The following is a 10,884-nucleotide window of genomic DNA, read 5'->3' as shown; positions in this document are numbered from 1 at the left end:
AAAAAAATCCACCCATTCTCATCAATTTCAGGCAGCAGCCATTTTGCTGTCTACGGAAAATGACATCACAAATAGCTCATGGGCTCAGGTTTGCAGAGGAGTCACTATAACGACATTTAGCAAGAAGCTGCATGCGTGTTCCAATTAATTTGCTTTTAATTTGAAAAGAAATGACTATTGACAAAGCAAAACATGGGAGCAAACGTGAAGAATCGTATAATTTATTGCAGTTTGCACACAATTGGAAAAAAAAAAAATGCCAACGTCAACAGCACACCGGAAATGACAAACCTAAACACAATGCAAATTAACTCCCCCTTGAGAAAAAAAACAAACTGTGATTGTCAAAGCTAAACATGACTAAGTCTCAATTTCAAATTAAAATAGTTCCAAACAAAAAAATCTAAAATAAACATTTTATCTCAACAGGGGAGCAAGTAGATCAGAAAGATTTGCTTGTTTAACCCCCCCAGATGCTGATTGTCCTTTTTTTCATTCATGTGAACCACCCCCCCCCCCCCCCCATAAACTGTCTAAGACATTTTTTTCTTTTTTTTTCTTTTTAAACATTTAAAAAAAAAAAAACACCACCCACACCCTCGTTGTTTTCAAGTAAACACAGCAAAAGTGTAGAGTGTGCTTAGTTCGCAGCCGGACACTCGCAAATAAATTATAACAAATACAATTAAATTAAAATAAGAATAATAAATCCAAAAAGAAAACATTAAGAACAATCAGCCTGGACTACAGCAGTTTAAGGCGGTCAAGTACAACCAGAAAAAAAAAAAGTAAAATAACAGCAGTGATAACGCAAACCGCAGCAGGTCGGATGGATGGCCGGGTTGGGGACACACACACACACACACGCTTTTGAGGGCTATGCTGTGTTCATCAACTCCATTGTATTTTTTTGGATTGTATAAACGCTTGACGATTCTTTTCAAATTCCAAACTGAGCAAATACAAAAATCTTTTATTAAAAAAAAAAAAAATCACAAATTATTTATAAAAATCCACTCTTTCTGTCATGATTTGGATCGATTTTGATCTATTTTTTTGAATGAACAAAAAGGTCGCAATTGAGGTGTTAAAAGGCATCTTTCCAGCACGCATTTTCACATTTTTTTCCGTCGCACGCACGCACGCACGCACACGTAGACGCCGGCTTGAAAATTTGCCGCCCCCCCAAATTGCAAACTTTAGCGTTGCCCCCCTCCCCCACCAGTTCAGCTTCACTCTGGAGCAGGTGGTAGTAGTAGTGTATTCACAAAAACCAAAAAATATTTTTCGTTAAAAAAAGGGTCAAATTTGATCGATAACAACGTGTACAGTAACACGGCAAATTCACATTATTGACTTAAAAAAAACAATAAAAATATACAAGTGTGGACATCATGCAACAACAGCGGGTAAAAAAAAAAAAATCCAATAAAATTATTAATAATAAATGATTTAGAACTATAGCAGAACAATTTACAACCTTAAATTAAATACTTTTCTCCAAAAAAAAACCTGCCAGCTAGATATTTGTCAAAGGTTAGAAAATCCTTCAAAGTGATTTGAAAATGACCATAATCGTAAAAGGAGGCTGTGCATTGCATGAGTGCCGTGTTTTTGTTTTGTCAGCGGCTCCCTGAACGCGCCACCGGCATTGCGCCCACGTCGGCGAGGCGCATTCGAAAGGCCAGAGCGACACTGACGATCCCAGGGACACCCCCCCCCCCCCCCCCCCAACACCAAAAAAGTCAGTAGTAACATGGTGATGTGCTATTAAAGTGCAAGACTCATTCGGATGCCCCCCCCCCCCCCCCCCCCTCCCCCGCGCTCCCGACCGCCGGCTCAAAATTTGCATTAAACAATTGGTGAGAATGGAGGAGAGTTTATTTGCAGTGAACCCCCGCTTGTTTGTGGTTCGCTATTTGCTAATTCGGCAATTTTCGTCCACTGTAGTTTGTGCAAAATGTCACGAGGTGGCGCCAAAGATTAGGAGCTAACTTTAGATAGCGTTGTTAACAGAGAGTCTTCGCAAAAAGTAGTTGATTTCAAAAGGACATTTGAGTGTTTTGGGATCGGAATCGCGGTCTACGGGTAGAGCCGTCAAACAGTTTTTCAATCTGCTTGATCACAATCAGTTAAAAAATGTTTACGTATATCGTTTAAAAAACACCGCGCGCGCACCGCAGCCAACCACGACAAACGAGGGTTCTCCGTCTGCGACCGGACCCGACCGTCACGGGCGCCGTTTTCGGGGAGGGCGATTTTTGACTCTTCCCGGCGGGACGGAGTGTAGCGTTTGCGCCGTTTTGAGATTTGTTCCAAAGAGGGCGGCGGGGAAGCCTTAAAACGGCGGCGACGGGGGCAGCGGCGGGGGGCGGGCCTACTTCCAGAGTTCCTGCGAGCTGTCCTCGATGGCCCAGTCCCTGACGTTGGGCAGCGCCAGCGGCTCGCTCTTGACGGACAGCGAGTTGACCAGCTCGCAGTGGAACTTTCGGATGTGTCGGTAGAGGTCCCCCGACTGCGTGAAGCGGCGCTCGCACCACTTGCAGGCGTGCGGCTTCTCGCGCGTGTGCACCACGGCGTGGCGGCTGAGGTTGTGCGAGTACTGGAAGCTCTTGCCGCAGGTGGCGCACGTGTAGGGCTTCTCGCCCGAGTGCGTGCGCTCGTGGCGCTTGAGCGTGTACATGCAGGAGAAGGTCTTGCTGCAGATGGTGCACGTGGGCACGTTGACGTCGGCGCCGCCGGCCGGCTTGGCGCGCACGCCCTCCTGCTCGCGGAAGTGCGAGCTGAGGTGCAGCTGCAGGATGTGCGGCGAGGGGAACACCTTGTTGCACAGGGGGCACATGAAGATCTGCGTGTGGGCCGGCGCCAGCATGTTGGACACGTAGGGCAGCAGGGCGCCGTCGGCGGCGCCCGCCTCGGCCGGGACCTCCTCCCCGCCGGGCGGCTTGTCGTCGCGCTCCAGCTCCGAGGCCAGCGAGGCCTCGCGCAGGGCCGACAGGTGCGCCTCCAGGCCCAGGCGCCGCTGCGCCGACAGGGGGCCGCCCACGGCGCCGCCGTGCCCCGCCGCCGCCTTGCCGCTGTGCTCCATCTCGTAGTCGCCGGCCGCCGGGTCCTCGTCCTCGTCCGAGGCCGCGCTCCTCTCCACCTTCACCCTCACGCCCAGCGGCGGGGATCCGGCGAAGTAGCCGGCGTGGTGGTTGACGCCCGGCGCGGGCTTGACGGACAGGTCCAGGACGCAGTCGGCGCCGTCGCCGGACAGCCCGCCGCCGCCGCGGCCCCGCGAGCCGGCCGACCTCTGCGAAAGGGACCCGGTGGAGCTGGACGGGCTCCCGGCGGGGGACGCCGGCTTGACGTCGGCCTCGCCGTGGCACGGGCTGGCGGGCGGCGCGGCGGCGGCGGCCGGCGTCCCCGGCCTCTCGGCCGACGGGATCCTCAGCCACGGCGCCCCGGCCTTGACCTCGTCCTCGTCGTCGTCGCTCAGGTCTGCGGCGGCGTTGGCCGGCCGGCCCAGCGAGCCGTCCGACAGGCTGTCGGCCTTGTCGGAGCAGCTGGAGCCGTCGTCCTCGCGCCGCGTGCTGTCGGCCTCGGCGGCGGCGGCGGCCTTGCGCTTGAGCCGCTTCTTGCACACCTTGACGATGTCGTACATGTGCAGGTAGGAGGCGGCGGCCAGCACGTCCTCCACCGGCAGGTCCTGGAAGCGCAGCTTGCCCTCGTACATGAACTCCAGCAGCAGCGAGAAGGCCGGCGCCGTCACGATGTCGCTGTTGAGGTGCACCACGTCGCGCTTGTCCAGCTGGTCCTTGTAGAAGAGGTGGAAGTACATGCTGCAGGAGGCCAGGACGGCGCGGTGCGCGCGGAACTGCGCCTGGCCCACCAGAACCGTGGAGTCGCACAGGAAGCCCTGGTGCCGCTGCTCGCTCAGACACTGGAGCAAATGTCGGCTGTGGTCCGGGAACTCCATCCTGCTGTCCTCATAACCTGCCGCACAAAGCCAGCGTTTTCATTGCGAGCCCTCGCCGATCTTCGGACCGGACCAGAAATTCAGCGCGCTCGTCGTCGTGAATTGGAAGGTTGAGGTCGCCCCCACGCACACACTTTCTGCACGACTACGACTCGAATCAAATGAATCAAAGAAACATTGTTCTAAAACGTTTTTCTGACGATCAAAAATAACTCCGGTAGAAAAGGTTCAATCATTAAATTGATTTGCAATCAGTTGTCACGTAAACTTAACGTTCATAACTTGTGCGTGATTGAAATCAACTTAAATGCCTCAATTCAAAGCAAGGACGATCGTAAACAGCACTTGCGCAAAAGCCCGTTCACAATTTAGCTCAATTTCAAAGCCGCACTTTTTTACTTGACAAATTAATCAGATGCATTTGACTTATTGCCCAGCCCGGAAAAAAAAAAAAAAAAAAAAAACAACTTCATTTCTTTCACTAAATTCCAAAAGCGAAAAGATGTAATTAAGCACCATGCAAGAAATTCTTCTGAAATAGTGGAAAATGTCATTCCTTTCAATAGGTGAATTGAAAAAGTGGAGAAAAAGGAAAAAATCCCATCGGGTGGCGCCGCGCATGAACTTTCCCCGGTTAAATCGGGATACGATGGACCGCACTTCTTTCAGTTGTTACTTTTAAAAAATCTAGAAGAAGCCATTCTAAATAAATTAGGAAACGGGGGAAAATTGAATTCGTATGGGCAGTTCGATACAGAAGGTGCGTCCGAGCGTCTATCCGGCGCTCAAAGAGCGCCAAGCGGCAGTGCGTGTCGATAAACGAGGACGCTTTGTAAAATATCGTCTTTTCATCACTCGTTCCGATTTAGAGGGAGTAAAACGGTGCCGGTCATCTTCAAATGTACAAATTGGAATTCTCAAGACATATGTAAATTTCCTTCAATTCCAAAAGTGACATTTGAGATGAAGCGCACACTAAATGAAATAACTGATTTAATATTGAAAGGAAGCCCTGAATTCACCATCTAAAACTAAGGCGAACGTCAGAAACGATCCAAATAATTTTGAAAGTCCAAGAGCTCCAAAGTCCTTTTTTTTTTCTTTTTTCTTTCCCACCCAGAGCGATGCGCGCATTCCTTTCTGGCGGCGCGCTGGCATATGTGCCTGCCTCCGCGCGGCTGCCTGCACTCTGGCCCGTCGCCGCTCCTACGCTGGTTATTTTTATTAACCCACTTTGGCCGCGGCCCGTTTAGGTAACCGGCTTTGCGGCCCCAACAAAACACACCTACCTCGGCGCCGCCTCCGCACGCGGCTCGACAAAACTCCAGCGCGCCCCCCCCCCCCCCCTCCGCTCCGGTCTTACAAAGACCCACCTGTTAACCACGTCGCTTTGTCCCGCCTGAGAAAATACATGCCGCCCGCCCGCTTTTCCGGCGCCGCTCGTTAGCCCCGACGCTTAAATGGCCTCATTTGAATGAAGCCGAGGCAAGAATGGACAAGTGTGTGCGGTGTGTGCGCGACTTTTAATGAGGGGCAGGGGAGGGTGTGTGCGACGGGAGGGGGGGCTTACGGGGACAAGGGTGAATTAGCCCCTCCTCCCCACACGCTCCGAGACGCGGTCTTACGAGAAAAACCTTGGCGCATCCTCCTCCTCCTCCCGGGCCGGGCCGGGCCGGGCCGGAATGAGAAGATTTACAATACAATCACTGTAAGTGGCCGCCGCGCTCGTCACCGCATCAATCCTAATCCTTAAGATGCCTAAAAATAAAGATGCGGGACGCATAGCCCGCTCGGAGAGGGGGGGTGTCGAGGATGGACGGCGAGGAAGGCGGGGAGGGAGGGGTTGTCGGGGCGGGGGGGCTTATCCACATCTGATCCAGCTGACGGGGGCCATATGGCAGCTGCTAGCCAGATAAAGAGATTACGACGAGCAGCGAGTGCGATTACAGCTGTCTAGCCAATTCAGCCAGCGCAAATCTGCAACTTCTAAATTAGTCTCCTCCGCGCCGCCCCGGGCCGGGCCGCCCCGGGCCGGGCCGGGTCCGGCCCGGCGGGCGCTTTCCGGCCATTTTCCAGCGCCGCTGGAAGTAGCTCTGGTTTGAGAGCGGCCGACGTCGAGAGCGCGCTCCCAACTTAGCCGAGGAATTATATAAGGCTCCCTTCTCGTCCCTGCTCGGGCTTATTTTACAAGCTTTCGCACGCCGCCACTTTGATCCGTCCGCGACTTGAACGACAACGCGAAAGCATCCCACGGAAACAGACCTTCTTTGAAAAGCCAGACTTCCATAGCGAGCGGCGAGGAACGAGGCGAACGCTCGGGCAGCGGCCAAAAATCGACAAAACCAATGAATGACTTTCTGGTCCGTACTGGAGCAGCAGCCGAGCGAGAACGTTTAGATTGTGTCCAAACTCTACTCGGCGCTCGCCGCTGACGGTGGCTTCGCCTGGGATAAGTCACAGCCAAATTAGAATTTGCCCACTCGATTTTCATACGTTCGATCCCAAAGACGTATTTATATGTCTTTAATCCCGCACACTTAATTTACATTATTCTTTTCTGCATATATTAGGGTTAATAAAGGTTTGAAAATAGCAGGTAGTAAATTTAATTTCTCATCCATACTTGCGCAGCAAGAACACAAACTGCTAAAATGAGAAGGTTTACGTTTTTTTAAGTTACTTCAACTTTCCGGGAGTTTCCGTTTTATCTTCCTACTTCTCGTCCAAACCGGAGCAAGCGTGACACCGGGTTCCTAACTGGCGAACCAGCGCATTTCAAAGTCCGTCTCGACTTTCAAGCGAGCGGCCGAAGAACGTAAAAGAAGAAATGAACTCACCCCTCCGGCGACACACAAACGCAACACAAACAAGGCGCGCACACGCATGTGATCCGGGACGCTACCTGCAGCGGTACGCATCAACGCGATTAGGTCCAGCGTGCCGGAGGAGCTGGAGCTCTGCGGCTTGCTCGCTCCCGCTCGTCCGTCCCTCGCCTGTGAGTGAGTGAGTCGCGGGCGAGCCGGCGAAGAAGGAAAAAAAAAAAAAAAAGCTCTCTCGCTCGCTGGCTGGCTGGCTGTTGAAAGTGCGAGGGACAGATGCAAAGTGGCGGAGATGTTGGAGGGGGAACGAGATACCACCTCCCACCTCCTCCTCCTCCTCCTGCCTGCTACTAACTGCCACACACACGCACTAACTCTCCCAGGCCGCCTCACAATAAAGGGCCAGGGGGGGGGGGGGCAGCAAGGGAGGGGGTGGTGGGTGGATGGCAGCCTGTCAGCTGCTCTGACATCATCCTCAGATGGAGATGCTACCTCCAGCTGTGCTCTTTCTACAGCCATATGCTGCCTCCTCTACACTCCTGCCACCAGACTCCTCTTTCATTTCAACCAACAACTTTGTCGCCCCCCCACTCCCCCCTCCCGCCTCCCCCTCTTTCTTTCTCTGACTGGGAAACGACTAACAGCGGCAGCGGTTAGTCGAGCGGCGGCGGTGGCGGGGGGGGTCCTCTTCAAATTAATGAGCGAAAAGTTAGCAAAGGGTGGCAGTGAAGTTGTCGGGAGACAAACGGCGCATTTGCGACGGAAAGATGCAAACAGCTGATATTGTTTTGCACTTTTTCACGCTCCGGCGCCGCCGCCGCTCGTCTCGGATTCACTCGTTCGTTCATTTGTCACTCCCGCCCGCACTAGGGAACAATAGGCGGCAAACAATCTCCAAGGAGTCTAATGAATCCAACTTTTCGGCCGCCGAGGAAGTGCGCATGTGAATTTGGAGGAAGATTAACGCCTCTTGTCATGTTTTCTTGCCCACGGCTATCAATGGCGACACATGATAGTCATGCAAAAGTGTCAGAAACGGTATAGAAAGCACAATAAATATTGTTTATCAGAGATAGACCGATTATCGGGATGACATTTGGCATTTTGACAAATATCGGAAAGGGACGTTTTAAAAAAAAATGGATTGCCAGTAATAAATTAATTAAAAACTGTTGATTTCCGGGAGCTATTTATTTAAAATTTCAGTTATATGAGGTTCTGCTGCTGACATTGCAGATTTGGTTTTTGTTTGTATTTTATTTGAAAACAAAGTTGGCGATATTTTAACATTTGTTATTTTGAAAAACTTGATCTACAGGAAGCACCCTTAACGTTTTTGTTTGAATTTTTCAACAGAGATGTGTGTTGTTTGAAACAATGCTTCTCAAAGTGGGGTCCGCCAACACCTGGGGGACCGTGGCCTGACTGCAGGTGTGTGAAATAATTTGGGTTATTAATAAAAAATACACATTTGTGTTCATGTATATCAAATTGTAAATGTATTTGTGACTCTTTAATGAAGCAATCGATTCAATCAGTTGAAAATATTTTTAAAAATGCAATAATTTTGAAAATTGTCAAACAGACCCACGTATACTTGTCGTCAAATTGAATATGTGGGTGTTTAAATGATGGCTTAAATGATTTTTTTTGTTTTTGTTTCTGCAAACATTTGCAATGGCGGTCCTTGGAAGATTTGCTTTCCAAAAGACTTGACTCCAAAATTTTTGACAACCCCTTGTTTCAAATATAGAAATAAATCAATCAACATTATGCAATACTGAAAAACTACAGTATGTACTACTACTTTACTATTACTTGACTATGGCTCTAAAGTTCCATCAGTTAAAAAACACTTAAAGCATCCCAGTTTAGTATGGGTGGTAGGCGGGGGGGCACCCTGAACTGGTTGCCAGCCAATTGCAGGGCACACAGCGACCATTCACGCACCCAATCGCCTAAGGAAAATTTAGTATGCCCAATTCACCTGCCATGCATGTTTTTGGAGTGTGGGAGGAAGCCCGACTGCCCGGAGAGAACCCACACGGGCTCGGGGAGAACATGCAAACTCCACATCGGAGGGCCGGAGCCAGCCGGAATCGAACACGAGTCTCTTAACTGTGAGGTGGACGTGCTAACCTTTTGGTGATTCAGATACACTTGATTTTTGTTTCATACGATAAATGCTTTACAATCTATAGCTAGCTTCAAAGACTCCAAATGTTGTTTTTGTGGAAAGGCCATTGTTACTTACAAATCAAAACATATTCAAATGTTTTTCCCTTTGTTATTCTAGCTAGCAAAACAGACTGTAGTAGTATGATGATGCACTTTACGTTAATTGAAACGAATCGTTTTGAATCAAAAATCGATTCTGAATTGGAGACCCCAAAATCGGAATCGAATCACGAAACAGTCAAGGATTCCCACCCCTAATTAATAGCAATCACTAGACCTAAAATATATAAACAAATATGTTGGTCGTTTCGAACACATTTCTTTACACTTTAATTGTATTTATAGTGGGCTTTCAAAACGCATAACAGTCTAAACATTACACATTGTCACTTTAAAGACGCCAAAGTGCCATCACTGAGTCGCAGCATGTTTCGGTGATGTCGCTTTTCTTTCCCCAAAAGTTTCAGAACCCCTCCATGGAAACCCCCCCCCCCTCATTTTCTCATCAACTTTTTCAGATGTTTCGTTTCCATTTGCCCTCTTGCTCAATGTAAAACCGCAGTAATCACACCTAACAGCCGTGTAATAGTGATACGCCTCATTTGAACAAGTTATTCTTTGCGTTTCTAGTTCGAGGACGATGGCGAAGCTTTCGGGAAGACACCCCCGTCGCAAGCTAGCTACGAGCGGCTAAAAGTGGAAGCGAGCGTCGAAAGAAAGCTTCCGTCTGGACTCGAGCTACTGTATATCCTCCATAGGACTTTCCTTCCTTCCTTTAGGCCTCGCTGCTATGACAACAGCTGCTAAAAAAAAGGAGGCGAGCTAACACAACACAGTCATGCTAGGTAGGGATAAGGAAGCTACTTTTGACTCGCTTCACTCACTCGCCGTTTACCAAGCGCCACTTACAGGCAGCACGCTCCGACGTCCCCCGCTGAATCCTCCTCACGCGGACTTTGTGCTGTTTTCCATAGCAGGATTGTCCGCGCAGGACAAGGGGAGAAGGGACTCTGCGGCGGCCAGATGTTTCCGAGCTGTTGCTGCCTCCGTCCGCGCCTGCTGTTTTCTCCCCACACAACAGCTCACAACTCGGGCTGGGACTTGACTGGCAAGGCTGGGAGCCAATGGTGGAGGGTCGGCAAGGCGCGGAGGAGGTAAAAGGGGGGGGTTAGGTGGTTCTTCTTGGTCTTCGCCGAAGCGCTTCGTCGCTCGGCTTAGGTTGACGCCGAGCGGGCGGCAGGACGCACACCGAGAGGGGATGGAAGGGGAAGCGGCTCGGCCGAACCGACTCGTTGGGCGACAGTGCGGGGAGGACGGGCAGCTAGCGCAGACCGGAGAGAGAGAGAGCGAGCGAGAGAGAGTGAGTGTCGGGCTGCGAGGTGCATCATGGGTAGTGGAGTCCGCCCGCAGCGAGCAGGTGCACAGCCGTGAAAACGCCTCGGCGAAACCAAAGCAGGTAAACCGTGTAATTACCTCAGAAAATAAATATGTACAAAATAATAATTCTAACGTGTCCTCCATATTATTCGTGATTTTCAGTTCATACTCAGAGAGTAGAACAACAGAACGAAACTGTTGCTTTGAACTGCTGACGTCAGAGCGCTTAACGGCTCACCTAGCTATTGTGTTTAATATATATTTCAGTCAAAACAAAATGTCTCATAAAAATACTTATTCTCAACCCATAATCTGTAATATTGTGTTTATTTATTATATTAAAACAAAACATATACATACAAATTGGTATGACAGGTAGGCAGCGGTATCTTTGCGCAACGTCTCCTGGGTAGTGTAGTCCACCTGGACCACCTTAAAATCATCTAATAGCAAAGCGGGTGACCTTGTGTAAACAACACTGAACAAATATACTTAAAGCAAAACAACGTGATATGAATTTATACTAATAATTACGTTAGCAAAACTATT

The 10,884-nt window shown here is 50.0% G+C and overlaps 1 protein-coding gene and 1 long non-coding RNA gene across 4 annotated transcripts; one reads left to right on the top strand and one right to left on the bottom strand.

The window, feature by feature from the left end:
* Positions 1–2,229: 2,229 nt before the first annotated feature.
* On the bottom strand, positions 2,230–10,292 carry zbtb18 (zinc finger and BTB domain containing 18). 3 transcript variants are annotated; one of them, XM_088422198.1, is made up of 2 exons: positions 9,868–10,292; positions 2,230–3,978 (listed from the first exon to the last, which is right to left on the bottom strand). In XM_088422198.1, exon 2 carries the CDS (start codon positions 3,959–3,961, stop codon positions 2,378–2,380), a length of 1,584 nt encoding a protein of 527 aa, XP_088278324.1. In that variant the 5' UTR covers positions 3,962–3,978; positions 9,868–10,292; the 3' UTR covers positions 2,230–2,377. The 3 variants fall into 3 exon arrangements, with proteins under 3 accessions (XP_088278324.1, XP_088278323.1, XP_088278322.1); XM_088422197.1 differs by lacking the exon at positions 9,868–10,292 and adding an exon at positions 6,864–7,127; XM_088422196.1 differs by lacking the exon at positions 9,868–10,292 and adding an exon at positions 5,335–6,845.
* LOC148419793 (uncharacterized) lies at positions 5,543–10,408 on the top strand. The gene is made up of 4 exons (XR_015866477.1): positions 5,543–5,669; positions 8,137–8,211; positions 9,589–9,803; positions 9,933–10,408. It is a non-coding gene; the product is annotated as an uncharacterized LOC148419793 (long non-coding RNA).
* Positions 10,409–10,884: the final 476 nt, after the last annotated feature.

Source organism: Hippichthys cyanospilos, chromosome 8 (genome assembly GCF_059441005.1).
Source record: "Hippichthys cyanospilos isolate Australia breed blue-spotted pipefish chromosome 8, RoL_Hcya_1.0, whole genome shotgun sequence".
NCBI classification, from domain to species: domain Eukaryota; kingdom Metazoa; phylum Chordata; class Actinopteri; order Syngnathiformes; family Syngnathidae; genus Hippichthys; species Hippichthys cyanospilos.
Note: the sequence above shows the minus strand (reverse complement) of the source record. Positions and strands in the feature narration are given on the sequence as shown.

Excerpts from the sequence above, each read along its gene's own strand:
- zbtb18 (XM_088422196.1), bottom strand. The coding sequence starts at position 5,374 with ATGTATTTTCTCAGGCGGGACAAAGCGACGTGGTTAACAG. Across the intron at positions 3,979-5,334 it reads CAAAGCGACGTGGTTAACAG|GTTATGAGGACAGCAGGATG; the intron begins GTGGGTCTTTGT and ends TTTGTGCGGCAG.